Here is a 21,225-nt window from a genome sequence, read left to right as displayed (position 1 = left end):
CTGAATTTAAGCTCTGGTCATCTGGGCTTTAAGGCCAGCCCTCTGGCCACTGTACCATGCTGCCTTTCATGATGAGCACATGATTTCCTTAATTAAATTCCAAACTGATTTGAATGGGTTAATAAGTTCCTGAAGCTCTCTAGACCATTTCTTTTATATCTCTTAGCTCATCAGTGGCTAAGCCTCCATCTAGAAAACTAGAATGCTTAGGGGATTGACAATCAAATCAATATCTTTACTCTGTTCTCATTCCAAAATGGAAATGATCTAATTGAGGTCAGTAGTTTTTAATGCTGGTGAATTTGAATTGAGGGTGCTAATTAGAGGTGAAGCATATACTGTGCCCAGCCCTCATATTTATGATTATCTGGCTCACCAACTTTTGCCCATATTTAAACAAAGGAAGCATTTTCTCAACTGAACTAGAATGTTTAGCTGAAAAAGAATTTTTTTTTATCCCATGTGGACCAAAAGTAGTGTTAAATTAATCTGGACATTGAAAGTCAGTCATGATTTAGTAAGTTTGAAGGTCTCCTGTCAAGATGGCAGGATATACAAATTTTAAAAGCTAGGTGGGCCAGGGCTAGTCATAATGTATACATACCTCTTGTTCTTTCCCACTACCACCAGCTGTATTGAAATAGCACAAGATGAGCCATATAAAAGGAAGGAAGCAGATTGACATCACCATCTTCTCCAGTTATGGAAAATGGCATTAGCAACATTAGTTGTGGATTGAGGTGCTCATCTCCACACTGTGAACGCATAAGTGGCTCAGCTGTATGGTATCCAAACTGGTAATTGCTGATTAGTCTAACAAGGCAACCTTCCTAAATTTAGCTAAAAATTGCTCCTTTTTTAAAGTTCTCCAGTCTGCTTTTAAAACCATAAAAATGGCATTACAAATTGATTTTTCCATCACTTTTCCCCCCTACAGATTGTGAAATTGAAAAGGCAGATCTTGTTTTCCTCATTGACGGTTCTAATAGCATACATCCAAATGACTTCAAGAAGATGAAGGAATTTTTGGTGTCCGTAGTGGATGATTTTGACATTAGACCTAGCAAAGTGCATGTCGGGCTAGCTCAGTTCAGTCATATCTACAACCCCGAGTTTGCTTTGGGGTCATTCACAACTGAAGAGGAACTTTTTACTCAAATTGAAATGACCCAACAGATATTTGGATTTACCCACATTGGAGCTGCGCTGAGGCAAGTGGAACAATATTTCAGACCAGAGATGGGCAGCAGAATAAATACGGGCACTCAGCAAGTTTTATTGGTCCTTACTGATGGGCAGTCCCAAGATGAGGTGGCCAAAGCTGCTGAAGACTTGAGAAGGAAAGGAATTGATATATACTCTTTGGGTATTGGAGACGTGGATGAGCAACAGCTTATTCAGATAACTGGGACATCGGACAAAAAACTAACGGTTGATAATTTTGATGAGCTGAGGAAGATCAAAAAAAGAATAGTCCGTAACATCTGCAAGTCAGGTGGTGAAAGCAGTAAGTGACCTTTGAACTGGTACTTGGCTTGTTGCTTATTTTCTTATTCCATTCCCCTAAATTTCCTTCTCTTGCATCTTTGGTCTTCAGTTTACCAGATTGTTCTGTTCACCCCAGCCCTTTCTAATGGCAGATATAGGTTAAGCACTTCTGAATTTAAAATGATGCTTTGTTCAGTTGGCAAAGATCTTCTCACAAAATTCTATATAGTTGTAAGAAATACTATGTTAGGAGGTTTTTCTCAACTTCATCTTTCTTGCTGCTTTCTTTTCCAGCATGGCAGACTTGGTTTGCAAAGAGAAGTATGTGAAATGTGGACATAAGGTGTGAAAAAGCACAGTTATTATTCATTCAGCAAACATTAATAGCCTACTATATACAAGGCATTGTGCCAGGCACTGAGAGAAATCTAGTCCCTGCCTCTAATAATTTTATATTAATCTTTCCAACTGTGTTGGATAATATTCAAAAATTTTGGAAAGAATTGGTTTTAGTAAAAGGTCTACAAATATTAAAATCTTTGATAGCTTTTGGTCGCTGAAAGCCCTAGTTTACTAAGTTGGTGCTCATTGTTTGAAAATTGTGGTTTACTGTAACCAAGTAATAGACAGGAGCACAAATTCAGTGACAGTCATGGACTGTCATGGACTGATAAGGGTTTATGAGCCTTAACCAAATGAGATATTTGTGAAGTGCTTAGCACCATGCCTTGTACATAGTAGGTACTCAATAAATGATTGTTTTCTTTCTTCCTTCCCCTTTTTTGTACCATAGGCCACTTTGGCAACCTGGTGAAGCCTAGGGACCTCTTCCCAGAATACTTTTCTAGAAATTTATAATTGAAGGATATGCTAAATTTCAATTAGAGGTTAGGGAAAATAAGAATATAATGGGGTATTTTTTTGGGGGGGTGGCAAGGAGGTTTTCCCATCCAAGTTACCAGACCCATTGAAATCTTTCTATGGACCCTTAGGGATCTATAGGCGCCAGTTATGAACCTTTGCCTTAGGTGCATCTGAGGTATCCTCTGTTTCTAGCCTACACCCCATTCCCGCTAATTGAGTAGGAAACAATTACTGGACAGAGCAGCAGAAGAGAAACCATCTTATCCCCATTTAAAAGAGTGGGAAGAAGACAGTTAAAGAGCTAAGATCATGAAGTTTGACCTCCCAGTAACGAATGCAATTTCTGTTTTTATTTTAATGGAAAACAATCATTAGAGTGATGAGGGAAGTACTCTTACTGTGATAGACCATAGCAATAAAAAATGCCAGAGATTTGTAGCCAAGATGATGGTGCCTGGAGACCAACATGGATGGAGCTTCCACATGGCTTCAGAAGAAAGCAGAAATTAACAGGGAGAAAGCACATCATAGTCCCTTTCATCTCTCAATCTATATCTCACGAACACCACTTCTACATGGAGACCGTGCAATTACGGAAATGGGATGACTGATATCTATATGCCCCTTTGATTTGTTTTCTTTGTATGACTGCCCCAAAGACTATCAGATCCTTACCTCATTAAGAGTTAGTAACAAAGTTACAGGCTTTGCTAATTAATGGCTTGAGTGATTTATGGAAATATGGGTTTGCATTTTTCATCTATTTCTCATGAGCTGTCTTGAAGGCATCGCAGGAAACTCAACCATAAGCTACTAAGAGTACCACCTAGTGGCAAAGTAAATAAACTACATTAATCCATATCCAGGTTCATGTTTTGGCAGATGACCCTATGTTATGAACATAAATATGTGAGAAGGGAAAATGTTATGGCCTTCCTAAAACATTTATATTTGTTCTAAATCCTGCCCTGCTGAAATCCTCCAGCTGCCTTATTGTGGCATGGAGGTGACCCTATGCTCAAAAGGCTCTGTCAATGGAGCATAAACTCTAGTAGGTTCTATTAAGCAGGGAAGGAAGATGATAGATAGATATGTAAGGAACATTATTAAACATTTACTAAATGTCAAGCACTGTACTATACACTGGGGATATGAATACAAGCAAGCAAGGTGGTAGCTGCCCTCAAGGGGCTTATATTCTAATGGAGAAAGATCACTCACGGGGGGTGGGGGGTGGGGAGAGACACACATGACAAGGTGAGAAGATAAGGACGCTGGCCAGAGAGTGGGCAGCATGGTGTAGAAATGTCTGGGAAGTGGCTTGGAGGACTGGTTCCTGACAAGCAAATGCAAAACGGCTTCTAGTAAAGGTCCAGCAGTGGAGCGTATGGTCCAAAAACTAGTACACCCAGGTCCGTAATAGATGCCCCTCATTAAAGTGACCCGGGGGATGAAATCTCTGGGTCTGCTATCTTAGAAGATCATCTAGAAAACCTAGGAGGATGCTGAGAAACTCGCATGGGTTCAGTCATTGTCTCTACGCAGAGCACTCGCCACTGTGTGTAACCAGCTCTGGGCTCCATTCCCGCATCACCAATTCCCTTTCGGACATTTCAAACTGGATGTCCCTTAGGGCCCCTTTAACTCAATAATATGTCTAAAACAGCTCATTATCTCCCCCCCAAAAAAAACCACCTCTTTCTTTGGAATTTCCCTCTTTTCTGTCAAGGGCACAGCCATTCTTCTAGTCATACAGGATTGCAGCCTTGGAATCATCCTCAACTTGGCTTCACCTTACATCATCTAATGAGTTGCTAGATCTTCTTGTCAATTCTACCTCCACAGTAACTCTCACCTCTGTCTCCATGTAGCCGCCACCCAGTCTCTCATCATCTCTCTTCTTGACTTATTGCAGTAATTCCCTCATTGCTCTCCCTGCCTCATGTCTCACCCTTCTCCAGTCCATCTTCCACATAGCTGCCCAAGTGATTTTTCTAAAACACAAGCAGAGGTCTGATGATGTCATTCCCTTGCTCGATAAACTCTAGGAATTCCCTGTTACCTTGTAGGTTCAAATGCAAGCTGCTATTTTTAGCAGTTAATGCCCTTTACAACCTATGTTTCTGGACCTATTAGATATTACTTCTCTTCACACATTCCTTGGTCCAACCAAGTTGGTTTCTATGATGAAATAACATTTCGTCTCTCCTGCCCAGAATGCCTTTCCTTCTCACCTTCACCTCTTAAACCCCTAACTCCTATTAAACTGCAGCTCAGATGCCACCTCTTACATGAAGCTTACCTTAATTCTCTAACAAATTCCCTTTAATTTATTTTTACATACTTATGTTGCAAAGAATATATAGACTTGTACTGGTAGAGGGAGTCTCCTCACCCAGGAGTTCCCTCTATCAGTAAAAGCAAGGTCCATTTCCAGATCCCATGTCTGTGTCCATATTGTCTCCTCCAGTAGAACATAAGGTCACCAAGATCAGGCATTGTTTCATGTATGTTTTTGTGTCCCTAGCAACTAGCAGAGTGCCTGGTATGCTATAGGTACTTAATAAATGCTTACTGGTTGATGGATCTAATACAACATAGAAGAAATGCTTTCTCTATCAGTGAGAGGAGTAACACTACACTATTGAAGTCATAGGTACTTAAGATATTAAAACATGCCAAATCCCATGATTGGTTTCCATGTTTAGCATTTAACATTTTTTCCTTCACATAGAAATGAGTTACATATACTTGGCTCTTGGTCACTCACTTTCTATTATCAAGGCAATTTATTCAAGCTACATACAACATTAATACCCTAGCTCCCTCAGATTCCCATAACTTCTTAAATTCTGCCATACTGTGCATTGGTCTTGGTGTTTCTTTTCTTCTGGCTTCTCTTTGTTTCTGCTTTTTCCCATTTTATTCAGATGTTATTTGGCTAAAGGGAGTTCAACAGCACTGTGGTCACCGCTTTAGAATGTCTGTGTTAGTGTTAGCTTTCACTCCTCCCTCCTTTCTCTTCCATGGTGAATCACTGGCCAAAGCTATTCATGGTATTTCCACAATCATTTTTGCATGTGACCCTTTCATTGCATTCCCACTGGTACTTCTCTGGGACAGGCTTTTGTTAGCATTTGCTCAGACTGATGCAATGGCCTCCTAACTTGAAGGCAATAATGGTGTCTTGGAAAGAGTACTTCACTTAGAGTCAGAAGAATCTTAGTTCAAATCCCAGTTTCGACAGGTCTTGGAGTCATAGATGTCCAGAGTTAGAGGGGACATCTAATAAGTTATAAATCGATAATCCTCTCCAAATCCTGGTGCCATCCTTCTATTGCACGTGAGAGAGGGACACTTAGAGCTGGCTGAGGAGGGGTCATTAAAGGCAGTACCATGGCAAAGGTCACTAGACTTGAAGTGAGGGGACATCAGCAATCATCTAGACCAATCCATACCTGAGAAAGAATCCTCCCTGGGACATATCCCACAGTTGGTTATCCAGGGCATGTTTAAAGACCTTTTTCATCAGATACTTCCCAAAACAATCCATCTCACATAGGGATAGCTCCAAATTTTCATTTATTTATTATTTAGGATTTCTTCCCTAACATCAAACCTAAAAATGAGAGTTTTCATAACTTTTACCTGTGGCCCTGATTCTGCCCCATGAGACTAAATAAAACAGATCTACCTCTCCTCTACCTAACAGCCCTTCAGTACTTAAAGACCTCCCTCTATCAGGTTCTCCCTTGGTATTCACTTCTGCAGGTTAAACAACAGATCCTCATATGATACGGACTCAAGGCCCTTTGCCATCTTGATCGCCTTTCTCTGAACATAATAGGTGCTTAATCAATGCCATCCCCTATTCCCGGCATGCTGTCTCTTGCCCTCGTCATCTGAATAGAGTGCTTCTTGACTAGTTAAAAAAAAACTGGAAGTAAGAAAAAGAGATCAGCTTTTCTTTTGCTTTGATAACGTATTTTGTTGTTGTTGAGTTGTTTCAGTCATGTCTGACTCTTTGTGACCCTATTTGGGGTTTTCTTGTCAAAAATGCTGGAATGGTTTTCCATTTGCTTTTCCAGCTCATTTTACAGATTAGGAAACCAAGGCAATCAGGATTAAGGGTCACACAGGGTAGTAAGTGTTTGAGGCCAGATTTGAACTTGGGTCTTCTTGACTCCAGGCCTACATCATCTTATCTTTGCCCTTGATAATGAATTGTTCTGCCTCAAACCTGTTTGTGAAAATAGTTTCAGAAAGTACCTTTGGGCTTTTTTTTTCTTTGCCCAACCTGGTTCCCATTAAGTGACCATGAAACAAGTTAACAGAAATTCTTCAAGAAATAAAACTGGTTTTCTGAGTTTATAAGGCTTGCAAAAGTTAGCAACTACCCAATGTCAGGGAATTGGAAAGTTTCCCAAGAAATACATCAATTCACAGTTACTGATCTAAATAAAGTAGACTGTTCCCCCACTTCTCCATTTCAAGTCACATATTCTTAAAAGTGTTTACCCTGTGTCTTTTCCTCTTTCTTTTTTTCCCTCTAATGCATTTTGTGTAACTGGCTGGCCCAAGACATTTAGGCCCCTTTTGGCTGTTCCTTTCTCATACATTCTTAGATTTAGCCAGAGACTGATGAGAGAAGGGCAGGGGTGCAGGCGTTTACCTGTACTACTGAACTGCGCTTATCAAAACCTAACCAGAGAGAAAAAGTCAGGACGACTCCAACTTCTGTTTTTTGTTCGCTGTTGGTCCCTAGGAAATTCCGTCTGCAAACATGGTTAGGCTGTTTGAATGGTCAGGTCATCCTGGTGTTTCAAAAAACACAGTATTTTTAATTAAATTTTAATTAAAGTTAAATTTTAATTAAAAATACAATATCTTTTTCTTCCAGGGCTTAAATTGAGTAAGATCTCACATCAACTGAGATCCATTGTCTCTGAAAGAAAGTGAGAGAAAGAGAGAGAGAGAGAGAGAGAGAGAGAGAGAGAGAGGAGAACACAAGAACTTGTTTTATACTTTTTTATACTTTACCACGATCTTTTCTTTTTGGGGTGGGCATAAAAAGGAAAGGAGACAATTAGAGCCCATCACTGCCATTTTTTTTCTTCAATCATGGAAATCCCAAACTTTAGACAATAAGCATATTCCCTATGATTTCCTGGTTTTCCCCTAAAGATTTTTCTCCATTCATTCAGTTTTCTATTTCCTTCATTGGTGTTGCTATACAGTATCAATTGAACATTTTCACTTAGCTAGGTGCAATGTTATGGATGACATCTTTATAAGTTGTGAATGTTTCTACAAAGCCTGTCACCAAAATACATGCAAAATTTAAAAAACAACCTGAAGAATGTCCTCCAGAATTTCAGTAAAGGTTATAGGCTTCGATCAATACTAATCTCTCCAGGTTTCATAGGGCTAGGGAATGGAGCTATGATTTCATAGGTTTTGGCAACTGCTGGTTAATAACTTCCCTACCTCAACTTTTTCTGTGTCTGATAGTCTTAGAGAGGTGCCTAAAGCCTAAGAGGGTAAGTGACTCACCTAGGGTGACACAGCCAGTGTGAGCCAGCAGAGCCCCTCATAGGCTGTCCTCTTCCTATCTTTCCAGTCTTCTTACACCGTACTCCACCTAATCCAGTGACAATAGACTTTGTGCTGTCGTTTACTCACAACAGTCCATCTCCCAACTGTGTGCCTTTGCACTGGCTGACCTCCATGCCTGGAATGCTCTTCCTCCTCAGTTTTACTACCTGACCTCCTTCAAGACTTGGTTCAAAACCCATCTTCTCCAGGAATCTTTCCCAGTCCTTCCCCCTGCTGGTTTCTTCCTTCCGAGATGATTTCCCATTCACATCGTATCTATCTTGTATGCCCATAATAGTTTGCACATTGTCCCCCTCATTAGATTATGAGCTCTGTAAGGGCAAGGACTGTATTTTTGTCTTTCTAACCCTAGTGTTTAACACATAGTGCCTGGCACATAGCATTTAATAAAGTGCTTTATGGTGACTATAGCAATGTTGATAAACCCAGGTCTTTCTCACTTTGAGGTCAGGTCTTCATCCAATACATTACACTGTGTCTATTTTATACCAAATGTTATAACCATGGAAAATTAATCGTGCCAGTTTAAAATTTTAAACATAAAAATTCTTAACATCTTCCTTTTGCATTACTGTATTTTCTCTTCTTTCTCTAATTTCTACTCTGTACACAAATAAAAATCCAATGATTGTTAGTAAAGGCCCCTTTAATGGTGGTGAGGTATGGAGATGGAATTCCAAGCTGTTCTACTTATTTTTTAATAAGAAATCTGTTTCCTCTGTGTCTAGGTTGTTTCGTGGATGTTGTTGTGGGCTTTGACATCTCATCCCAGCAGAAGGGGCAGCCTTTATTTCAAGGTCAGGCTTGGATGGAGACTTATCTTAAGGATGTGTTACATGCTATCAGTTCCCTAAATGGGGTGAGCTGCGAGGTGGGATCCCAGACTCAGGTCAGTGTGGCCTTTCAAGTGACAAATGCCATGGATAAATTTTCCCCCAAGTTTGAGATTTACAGTGAAAATATCCTGAACACCTTGAAGAATGTATCCATTAAGGAGCCATCTCGCCTCAATGCCCCTTTCTTGAATGCACTTTGGGATGCCTTTCAGAATAAATCTGCTACTCGAGGAAAGGTTGGTCTTGCCTTATCTGTTGGTTTGTGATCACAATCATGCTCTTTTTAAACAAATATAATTATCTATTGAAGTCTTTTGTTTTTTTATATCACTGTACTTTCCACCACCATCCCACCTATTATCCCTCCATTAGAGCTATTCCATTAAAAAAAAAATAGTATTTTCAAAGACAAGAAAAGAAAGAAATTGGCATAACTGATCAATATGTAAAGTCTAAAGATGTCTGCAATGTATAACACTTGTGGATCATCCACTTCTGCAAAAGGGACAGGCACTATTGTGTTCTCATATCTCTTTGTTCAAGATATGTTTTCTCTTGATAATTTTATAACATTCACTTTTATTTATTTATTTGTTTGTTTGTTTATATTTCCAGTCACTGTTTATATTGTTTTCTTGGCCCTACTTACTTTCCTCTGCATTAGTTCATGTAAGTCTTTTCAAGCTTCTTTGAATTCATCACAGTTATCATTCCTTACAGTAATACTCCATTACATATACGTACCAGTTTGTTTAGCCATTCCCCAAGCAATGGACAAGCTGCTTTGTTTCCAGCTCTTTGCTGTCATAGGAAGTGCCAGGTAGGCTCTTTTTATTCATTTTTCCTTTCAATTCCTTGCTAGGTGCTGCTGTTATTTTCAGACGGTTTGGATGATGATGTTGAACTACTTGAACAAAAATCTGATCAACTCCGAAAAGAAGGTAAAAATATATAGCGATGTTAACCTTGAAAATTCAAAGATGTAACCTCTATCTACAGAAGTCTTTTCAGGGCATACAGGCAGCTCTTGATTTCATTGGCTTATCCAGTGCAGCAGAACAACTCAGGGTCACTTAGAAGACTTGGTTTATGCCTTTTTCCTCCAAGAACACCTCTAGCCTCTAATCTAACCAGAGTAAACAAGTTCTTAAAATGTGGTCTGGGGACCCCTTCAGGTCCGTGACATCCATTCAGAAGATCCAGAGATTAAAACTCTTTTCATAACAATACTAAGATTTTTTTATTTCTAATACAATAAATATCAATAGAGATAATCCATGGAAATAATTTTTAAGTATGTAAAGGTATAAATATTTGGTGAAACCAAAATGTGTGAGAGCTGATGGTTTAGAGATTTGTGCTTTGTCTCGTGTCTCATGTCTGACTTTTTCCTAGGTCTTTCATCTTAGAATTCTTCATTCCCATCATTCTTGCCATAATTTGATAGGTTTCAATCCAGTATTTTTGTTCTTGAGTGATAACAGAATCACACAGAATGATTTTCCTAGATTTTATTAGAGGCGGTAACAGAAGCCAACCCTCTACCAGTTCAGTTAATTTTCATACATCATTTTGACACTCTTACAATTTACCAAGGTTACAAGCATTGTCAGATGAATTTTAATGCTGGTTCTCTATTCCTTCAACACTTGTAGATCATAAATGTACCAATGGTTTTTAAAGAGCTGGCAATAAGCTGTTGACTTTGGCAACCAATGGAAGATCTGATGTCACTGAAATTTCTTCCCTAAATATGAAACAAGAGAATAAAAATATAACCATCTCTTCTGGCTCTAGTTATAATAGTGGAGACAGACTAGCCTTTTTTCTTTGCGAAAGAGAGAAAGGGAGGGAGGGAGGAGAAGGGGGGAAGACAAGAGAGAGGAGGAGAGAGAGAGAAACACAAGCCTCAGAACTGGGAAGACCTGGGTTCAAGTTCTTTCTCTGAAAAATACTAGCACTGTGACCTTGGTCAAATTACTTATCTTCTTGGTATTCTAGGTAGCTCTTTAAGACTATATGGTACAGAAAAGATGTCAACAAACATGGCTAGAGGCAATTTCTTCACCTGAGAGTTCCCTGTATCAGTGAAATCCTAGGTCAGGTGCATATCCTCTATCTAGAGTAATGTTGACTTTTTATTTAGTTCTTTCTGTTCCTTTAGACCTTAACCTTCTTTATGACCTCCAAAAGCATTCCTTTATCCAGATTGAAGAGTCTGGATAGTAGAATGTTCAGTATCAATATGCAGCGGTACTTTCAGGATAGCAGCAGATGGCTCTTGGTTTCCTTCCAGATGGAGACTTTTGATAGATGGTAGAAGGTGGATTCCTTCCAAGAAAGGCCTTTGTGTAATTAGATTTGTAACATTAATCTAATTCCTTCCCATTTACTTGGGGAAATTAGTAAATGTCCATCAATTGCAAAAGTTGGATTTTGATTTTTATGGTTCTTGCCAGAAATAAAAAGAAGTTTTAGAAGGGAAGAATAGAGAGTCTACAAGGTGTTCATTTGTGAGACCATGAAGATAGAGCGTAGTCTTTATGCTACTTTCTCTTTTCCTTTAAGAGATATATTGTTTTCCTTGACCTTAGTGATACTTAGACTACTTAACTCTCACCTTGATCTCCCATTATTCAAACTTAAAACATAGGCTGGCACTGTCTCTTTCTCTGCCATACTAATTCAGCATATGTTCTGCCGCCACTTTTCTTTACACACACCCAATAAAGATGGCAGAGATAATAAATCACAGGTCTCTCATCCACTGAAGGCCCTGCCAGATTTCATCTAGGGATCTAATGAACATTGGCTAATTTGGAAAAAGAACAAGCTTGGAGGACGTAGTCTCTGATGATGACTGTAGCTTGTGTAGTCTATCATTCTGTCTGGTCACTATGCTCTCCAGACTTCAGGGCACTTCAGTCTGAACTATTCACACAACCTAAGGACCCATGGAATCTTGCTATCTGGCCCACTGCTGTACCCTTAGGACTTCCGGGTCTTTCTATCTGCCCTGCAGATGAATTCTTTTATATGGGTTTTCTCCCCCTTGGAGTGTGAACTCCTTGAGAACATAGCTAACATTTATATAGCACTTACTGTTACAAAGTGCTTTACAATTATTATCTCACTTGATCCTCATAACCCTGGGAAGTAGGTGCTATTGTCATCCCCATTTTACGTTTGAGGACACTGAGGCAAACAGAGGTTAAGTGAATTGCCCAGGGTCACACAGCTATAGTAAATGTCTGAGGTTGGATTTGAACTCGGGTCTTCCTGACTCCCAGCCTGACGTTCATCCATTGCATCACCTTGCTGCCCAAGAGAGCAAAGACCATCTTGATTTGCTGTCTGTATCCCCAGTGTTTAGCATCAAGCCTGGCATGTAATAAGCACTTGATAAATTCTTTCCAGTTCATTTAATCATCTATCCATGTTGCTTTCTATTTACAACATGAGTCTGTGTTCTTTGTTCCTCTCTTGTTTTTTGGAACTTTTTTCTTCATGGCCATTTTTAAAGAGCTAAAAGCATCTCCAGATCTTCTGTGGTTTAAGATGCTCAGATGCTTCCATGCCCATCCCTCAAAGAAGCTGTTCCTAATAAAGCCTATGGAGTCATTTTATTTGTCTTGTCATCACTCCCTCCATTCACATAATCTTTGCAATTTTTGCAACCTCTGGAATTTTCAGGAAAAACAAGCCTAGAAAGACAGTCTTTCATTAATCTTTTCTGAATTGTCAAACTCAAGTTTAAGGAACATTCTCTTCTATTCTCTCGCCAAACCCCTCCATCTAGTACCTCTCTATGGCTGCCTTTCCTCACATGCTTGATCACCCGTCGTGACTTGCCTCCTCTGCCTCCACGCCTTTTTATATGTTACTCTCAACTTCCTCCCTTTCCCTTCTTCATGTCCTTAAAAATACATCTCAAATCCACCTATCCCAAGGCATCCATTGCACCATAACTAACATGTCCCGGTTCTTCTATACCTTGTGGCACTTCTTATGTAACTCAGCATGTAATGCATTAATTAGAACTTGTTCATATGTTCTAAAACAGTGATTAACAGTTTCATGTGTGGTTATTCTCTTTCCAACGAGATTATAAAGTCTGAGAGGAGTTAATTGGAAGACTTCTAAATGCATTGATTCACTTATGGCACTGTGCACACAGTAGGCACTCCATGAATTGTGTTGACTGACAAACTTTGACGTTCAAGACTTTAGAGAGCTGGAAGTCCAATTGAGCATCTCCACTGGTGCCTACCTAATCATTTTGCAGAAATTTAATTCAAGTATCATCTTATTATGGAATTAGTACTTGTCAATTATAGCCTATGCTAGAGGAAGAAAAATCCTGACATGGAGAATTAGTTGAGAGCTTCATTGCATAATTGTAACTCATAGCACTCTCCCTGGAATAATAATTTTAATATGTATGCAAAAGCATCATGTTAACTGAAGCAATTTCTTAAAGAAATGTAAACTCTGTTGAATAGGGCTCAACGCTCTGATAACCATTGCTCTGGAAGAAACTTCTGATGCAAATGACCTAGCTGACCTTCCATACATTGAATTTGGGAAAGGATTTGATTATAGGACTCAGTTAACAATTGGCATGAGAGATTTGGGAAGCAAGCTATCAAAATATCTGGTAAGTGCTTTGGAGAAAGGTTGGTGGCTTGAAGTTACATCTCACTTCTCTTCACCTTTATTTTTTTTTTTACAATTATCTGAAAAGTCCCACTCTGTTTCCCCATTGCAGTTGGAGAGGTTGACCCTAGACGTTTGAAGGTTATATCAGGGGAAGCTGAGCCTAGGTTCTCCCAGGTGAAAATGTCTTCAAGTTTGGGCATCTTTGCTCAATTCTGAGAGCCTCGTCACCATTATGGCTGCAGGATGGTGGATTTTTTAGTCATAACAGCTGTGGGAACTCATCTGCGACATAGAAGAGGGATCATCACTTGTGTTGTAGAGGGAACACTTATCACTGAATTCACAAGTGATTGAGGTAGTGGTAGTAATAATAATAATTAAAAATGATAACTAGCATTTATATAATGCATAAGGTTTGTAAAGCAAACTTTACATATGTTAACTCACTTGACTGAAGTAAATTTGTCTGAAATACAGTTTTACTCATTCGGACAGACAAGTTCCTTTAAATTACTGAAGAGTCCCAATGAGAGAACATGGTTAAAAAATACATAATTTGATTTCTTTTAAGTACATATTATAATTTTAATTTGCAAAGCCAAATATCGTCTGGTAGCTACACTATTTTAATGAACCAATACGATAGTTTTGTTTTGGTAATTGGCATATAAAAACAATTATTTTCTGATGCAGTAGCTAATGCTATACTGCTGTTATGTTATATGCACGTAAGTGGGCATTTCTAAATTGTTTCTGAATGTTGTCTTAAATAAGTGAATATTCTCATTATAATTTTTTATACTTGACATTTGGTTAGCAAGCCTTATTTTCATTATAAAAAATGATCCAAATTCCAAGTTAATCAAATCCGAATCAACGAAATTACCTTAATATCTCTCTTCTGAAACAAAGACAGATAAAGAAAAGGAAGGTTAAAAGAATGAGACCCACATGGGGCAGCTAGGTAGTGCAGTGAATAGAGCTCTGGCGTTGGAGTCAGGAGGACCAGAGTTCAAATCCAGCCTCATACACTTAACACTTACTAGTTGTGTGACCCTGGGCAAGTCGCTTAACCCTGATCGCCTCACCATAAAAAGCAAAAAAAAAAAAAAAAAAAGAATGAGACCCACAGTGGAGAAATTTCAGGATGTATCTATTTTAGACACTATTCAATTTTTAATGGGCTCTGTTTTTGCTATGCCTTTGAAAAATCTTCATTAATAAGACTGAGAGGTAATAAATTATGCCTTTGAATGAAAAGTCAACCCAAGCTTTAAATGTAGTGCAGATGAAAAAAAAGCACTTTATTTATGATAATCAGCATAAGCATACATGGTCATAGGTTTACAGCTGGAAGGGACCTTAGAAATTATCCAATGCCCCCTTCACCTGATAGACATGGAAAACGAGGCCCAGAGTGGGTGATGTTCCCGGAGTCACACTGATAGCAAAAGGAAATGCTAGGATTTAAACCTAAGCTTTCTAACTCCCCATCTGGCTTTCTTCCCATTACCCCAGGCTATCTCCCACACATAGACATTGCATGTAAATGAGTTTATTGACTCAAAGAAAAATTGTCATTGGGATATACAAAGTGAGGGAGAGCTCCAGTTAATTTATTTACTGAATATGTCCCATTTTTTTTATTTTAATGTTTAAATTTTAATTATTTAAAAAAACTTTGTTCTTTAAATATTTCTCAAGATGAATAAGAATTTCACAGTATGAGAAGGCAAAAAATATTTTTAAAATATTGGCTCATTAGGCATTTGAAAAAAAATGCTCCATAGTTGATGACCCAAGATTTTGATTGCCTGCATATTTAATTTTTGGATACCAGAATGTGACTGGGAACTTTGGGACATAAAGATTGAGATTTCTGTACTTATTTTCCCACACACACCTGTGCATTAGTCACATATTATTATATATGTTATATGTGATTTATTAATTATAGGTTATGTATATATATGTATATATATAAAATACACACACACACACACACACATTATCACTTCCCCCACCACCACCAAAAAAAAACACCAAACAAACCTAGCCTGGCTGTGTAATAAATGGATGGTTCTGCCATTCTTGAGCTGGCATGATACTCTGGTGGTGTTTACCTTTGCTCTAGTACCTTCTCTCTAGTGTTAAACTGAATAATGTCAGGCCCTCTTATTCTACTGTAAAGGCCAAGTTATTGCAGAAAAGGTGTACCAGCCGGAAGGAAGAAGTGCCTTTATTTATTAAACAAGGATTATTTTCCTATAGAGTGTTTTTGGACAGCTAAATAAAAATCATCAGTCTGCATAGGTAAAAAAAAAATCTATATATGAATAAAGTAGGATGGAATGTGATAGGTCATCAGCCATTTGCTACCTGTGTGACCTTAGAGAAACCAATGAAGCTTTCTAGGCATTGACGACCTCTGGGGTCCCTTCTGTGACCTTTGCTTGAGTTCAGGAATCCTTAAAATGGTGGTAGAAATAAGAGAACACATTTTTAAGTCTTTATCATTTGCCAAATGAAAGACGTGAGATGAGAAGCATGCTAGCCTGGAACCGCTTGATTTCATGGAATGTCTTATGAATGTTCCCTCCTTCCGGAAAACTGTCACTGTGATTGTGTGGGAGACATGTGAGTCATTTAGACCAAGATGTCATGAGTGCAATTTGAAATGCAGAGTCACACACACACACACACACACACACACCAAACAAATTTTTCTGTTTTGTTCCAGGCTAACGTTGCTGAAAGGACATGCTGCTGTCTGCTTTGCAAGTGCACGGGGGGAGATGGTGCCATTGGAGAACCAGGAACACCAGGGAAGAAGGTAGGCTAGTTCACATGTACACTGCTTCATGAAGATTGGATTTATCCTGGGTGGATGGGGGCAATGGCAGCTATGAGCTTATTATAGTAGGCTGGTTACATTATATACTCTGGCCATTACTTACTATACTTCCAGTTTCATATTTTAAATTGACTGCACATGGATTTTCTATGATAAAGTAGCCCTTGATATCCCGAAGAAGACATGTATTTGTGTATGTGATACACATAGATATAGATAGGTAATCTGTAGCTATCTAGATCTAGGTAGATCAGTCGATCGATCTCCAACTCTTTCTTGACCCCATTTGGGGTTTTCTTGGCCAAGACACTGGAGTGCTTTGCCATTTTCTTTTCCAGCTCATTTGACAGTTGAGGAACTGAGGCAAACAGGATTATGTGACTTGCTGAGGATCACACAGCTAGTGTCTGAGGCCAGATTTGAACTTGGGAAGATGAGTCTTCCTGACTCCAGGCCCAGCGCTCTTTGCACTGTGCCTGGTCACCCTGTCTGTAAAATAGCCAAGAACGATATATACCCACAGGACAGTTGAGCTTATGAAAACACTCCGTAGTGATTTTCTATGTTTATTTTCAAGGTTTTATAGCTGCCTCTGTTCTGTAATTCCCAGATCGACCTGGGTGTGTCTGTTCAGCAAGTTTTCATCCAGCAGAATTTTCTTCCCAGGGCTCAAAAAGTGGAAACAATTTTTTAAAAGAAAGCAAAAGTTTAAATGATCTGCTTACACTAAGTATAACATGGTCCAAAAACATTTAGGAGAATCATGAAAGAACATTGTTTTTCTCCCTAGGAAAGAGAAATTTTTTCCCAATTGTTTTACCATGTTTGTTTAGAAAAGAAGTCCAGAAGTGTGTGGAAGAAAAGAATGGATTGCCTAGGTCCTTGACCCAAGTGGCTCATTTACTTGGGATGTATTGATGTACTTTAAGAGTGAAAAAGTGAATCTTGGAGGAACTATGAAACAAACTGACATTTTTTCCCCAAGCCTTTGCTAGTAAAATCAAAGCCAGTAAGATTGAGGAGCTTTCCTTAGGACACTTTATATTTTCATTTGCAAAGCACTTAGCACTGTGCCTGGCACATAGTAGGTAGTTAATAAATGCTCAGTGCCGTGTTGACTTGATCTGAGAAGTGCTCACATTCCTTTTTCTTTTTTGTTTTCAGGGATCTCCAGGTATTAAAGGCAGTGAAGGCTACCTGGGAGAAGAAGGTGCCCCTGTAAGTTAACACTTTAACTTTTCTATTAGAAATATTCCTACTGGACAAATGTGGTGTTGCTTGGACCAGTTCAGAAGGTGACTTCTGAACAAAGAAATACACAAAGCCCCTTTGCTCCTGGCCACCCAAATAAAAGCCCCAAAACTCAGTATACCAGGGCTATTGTGCACCCTCAGAAATTTCCTCTTTGATGTAAGGAAAATAGTCCAAAAGGAAAGGATTTATTTATGTCTTCATGCTTATTCTCAAGTCTTCTGTGGTTCTCCCTTGTGATTTGCTGAGAAGAGAATCCAGAAGTGGAGAATGTGAGGCTTAGAAATTGGAGGTGACTTCATGTTTAATGGAAGCAAATCATGTTGGACCAGAGTTGGGAGATGATCCCAGGGCCTTCACGCCCTCCAGACTCTAGAAAACCTTTTCATTGCATGATCCGTGGGCAATCACACCCCTTGACCAGCAAGGCCCCCGAACCTCATTTCCCTTTTCTCTTTGTCATCCCCATCCCATTCTTCCTAGATGAGTCCACTCAACCACATTCTTTTATCTGAAGCTCCCATGCATAATCTGAAGTTTTCCTACTAAGCCACATGCTGTGGATAAGATATTCATTCTTCTTCTCTCCATATACTGCCATGTGATATAATGTTAGTCATTCAGTCAGTAAGCACTGGAACGAGATAGAAAAGGAACTGATCATGAAATCACAAGACTGAAATCCAAATCCCTTCTCTGTTTGAATTGGGGCAAATCATTTTTTACCTCTCTACGCCTCAGCCTCCTCATTGGTAAAATGAGGAGTTGAACTAGATGACCGACCTCTAAGATCCTTCTAGGTCCAGATTTCTTGCCTAACTAATTCTACCTCATCCCAACTCAGCCTCTGATCCCGATGATTCCCCTTTCAATTCACCACTGCGCAGTGTAGACTTCAGCCCCTTGGCTTCTGCATAATGAAAACGCTGCTTCATTTAATGTATGTGCCTCTCGTGATCTGGATGCGTTTATATCCCTGTCCTTGTCAGATATATTTATCTTAGTTAGATCACAAATTTTTAGAAGGTTTCACATAAGATTGTTTAGCGTCTCACACATGGACGACAGACGGATGGCTATAAAATAAAGATTTTTATAATGGTAGCTCTAGCTTCCCACTCTCCTTCTCTTAACTATGGAGCCCAGATTATAAACCTTGAAAGACAGTTGTAGTTATTCTTCTAACATTGTGGTTCTCAGGATCCTTTTATATTCTTAAAAATTATCAGAGATTCCATCCCACAAGGAGCTTCTGTTTATATGGGTTTTATCAATTGAATTGTTAGAAATAATAGATTTAAAACATTAATTTAATTAATTTTGACCTCATGAGCCCCTTGAAAGGGTCTGGGGAAATCCCAGGAGTCCCAAGACCATTCTTTGCAGAACACTGTGGTAGCAAGTTATTTGTCAACCTTCCCAAGGAGAATTCCTTATTTGTTATTTGGTCGTTTTTCAGTCATGTCTGACTCTTCATGACCCCATTTGGGGTTTTCTTGGCAAAGACACTGGAGTGGTTTGCCATTTCCTTCTTCAGCTCATTTTACAGATGCGGAAACTGAGGCAAACAGAGTTCAGTGACTTGCCCAGGGTCACACAGCAAGGAAGTGTCTGAGGCCAGATTTGAACTCAAGAATAGGAGTCTTCCTGACTCCAGGCCTGGCGCTTAATCCACTGTGCCACTTAGCTGCCTCCAAATTCCATTTGACAGTATTGAATGTTTACTTAAGGGTATGTTCTTCACTCAGGGAGAAAGAGGATCCCCTGGACCAATGGGAGAAGAAGGCACTAAAGGATGCTATGGGATCAAAGGGCCCAAGGTAAGCAGACTTTGAGAAACTGAGAGATTGAGAAATGTTTTGATGCGATATTATAACATTTCCCTAAATTTAATCTCTATTTTTATTTTTCCATTCTTTTCAGGGAAACAGGGGACTCAGTGGAGAGGAGGTATAGTAATAAGGCTCATTGAGCTATAGAGGGAAGCAGAGATGATTTCAAAATTACCTACGCCATACTGGCTAGCAGGGTCATGCGTCTGAATTAGAAATGGAATGTCTGCTGACCTTTTTTTTTCCACTGTCTTTATGTTACATCTGGTCCTTTCTTTGATAACATGTAATTTTATTTTCTCCATCAAACATTTCAATTGTTTAGTCCTTTTTAATTTTTTATTGAGAGCTAGCTTAACAATAGCCTATAGAAACCTTTATGAAAAGAGTGCGTATGTATGAATCACACATGATACATACAACCCCCCCCTCCCCAGAACACTGAAATACATATTGTTCTGGTTCGTGGCTGGCTTCGTTTCACTTGAACATAAGAGGCTTTGTTACAACATGTATAACCCTGCGTTTTCAGGGAGAAGTCGGGGAACTCGGGATTGATGGAATCAATGGAGAACAGGTAAAGTCATCATCTCCTCACATAGACGCCTGACTGCTTCAGAGGCCTCTTCTGCAGGAAGGGAAACTTTTTGCCTTTTTTCTGTTTGTTTGTTTGTTTCTTATTAGGGCGATGGCGGCCTTCCTGGAACAAAAGGAGAAAAAGGAGAAGAAGGTTCCCAGGTGATGTTTTAGGATGCTTGCTCTTTGAAGGGTTTAAGTTCAAAAGCAAAAAAATGAGATTTTTCTAGAAGTGTACACTTGGAAGTAGGTACAACCAGGCTAAGAAAGAAAACCTCCATTTTGGCTGTAGCTTTCTCAAGGAAAAGTTCCTCCGTCTTATAAAACCTAAGCTTTAGTGCCCACTGAGGTAACTAAAATTCTATAGTTAGAGAGGCATTCCTTCAGCAGGCATAATATGACATAGGAAAAGTGTAGCATTTGGAGTCAAGGATCCTGGGTTCAAATTCTGCCTCTGACACCAATTACCCCATGGGACCTTGGCCAAGTCATTCCATGTCTCTGGGGCTCAGTTTCCTCATGTAAATTTCAAGAATTGGACTAAAGTCAGATGGCCTCTGGGAGGAAGAGTACATCACATTCCTGCTTTGTCTGACTTTTACACCTCAGTGTAAATTAATTTAAGACCCCTTCTTAAAAGTAAATTTGGTAGAAGAAAGGTAGAGAGAGAGAAGTATCCAGGGGGTACCTGTGGGGCTGGAGGCATGAGCACAAGAGTGGGGCAAAAGACCAAACAGATCTAGAACAAGACCTAGAATAGCAAGCTGAAGGGCCACAAGACGAGTCCCTAAGTAGGCTCCCCCCAAATGGCTAGTAGGCCACTGTTTTCACAGTCCTAATCACTCAGAGACAGTTTATGCAATGGCAGAAGGTTTTTTTTTTTAACTTTAATGTTCTCTTTCAAAACCAATTTGCCACTATAGAATAAAAAAAGATTGTGAAAGTTTTTTTTTCAACTTACATTTTAATATCTTAGAGGAAAAATTATATCCATATTATAATACAGAACCCTATTCTTTTTAGGGTAACCCTGGGAAGAAAGGACCACCGGGTGACAGCGGCAAAAGGGGATTGAGAGGGGATCCTGTAAGTTTCTTTGATTCTGTCAACTCAGACCACAGGCATAGAATAGGCATTCATTAAGTACCAACTGTATGCCCTGGCATATATTTCACTAAATGCTGGAGATAAAAATACAAAAATGAAATAGGCCTTGCCTTCAATGGGGGACATTACGATTGTGTGTGTG

At 39.2% G+C, this 21,225-nt stretch overlaps 1 protein-coding gene across 2 annotated transcripts in view; it reads left to right on the top strand.

Moving 5' to 3' along the window:
* COL6A6 (collagen type VI alpha 6 chain) overlaps positions 1-21,225 on the top strand; it is a 135,112-nt gene that overhangs the window by 42,060 nt on the left and 71,827 nt on the right. For both annotated transcript variants that reach the window (XM_027872426.1, XM_027872427.1), the window contains exons 8-18: positions 938-1,507; positions 8,697-9,040; positions 9,667-9,745; positions 13,307-13,461; positions 16,204-16,296; positions 17,482-17,535; positions 19,317-19,388; positions 19,492-19,518; positions 19,933-19,977; positions 20,085-20,138; positions 21,000-21,062. In XM_027872426.1, coding sequence (XP_027728227.1) covers positions 938-1,507; positions 8,697-9,040; positions 9,667-9,745; positions 13,307-13,461; positions 16,204-16,296; positions 17,482-17,535; positions 19,317-19,388; positions 19,492-19,518; positions 19,933-19,977; positions 20,085-20,138; positions 21,000-21,062 — 1,556 coding nt within the window. The remainder of the gene's footprint in view (positions 1-937; positions 1,508-8,696; positions 9,041-9,666; positions 9,746-13,306; positions 13,462-16,203; positions 16,297-17,481; positions 17,536-19,316; positions 19,389-19,491; positions 19,519-19,932; positions 19,978-20,084; positions 20,139-20,999; positions 21,063-21,225) is intronic.

Source organism: Vombatus ursinus, unplaced genomic scaffold, assembly GCF_900497805.2.
Source record: "Vombatus ursinus unplaced genomic scaffold, bare-nosed wombat genome assembly UNPS02014799.1, whole genome shotgun sequence".
Taxonomy (NCBI): domain Eukaryota; kingdom Metazoa; phylum Chordata; class Mammalia; order Diprotodontia; family Vombatidae; genus Vombatus; species Vombatus ursinus.
This window is presented reverse-complemented; position numbering and strand designations above follow the sequence as displayed.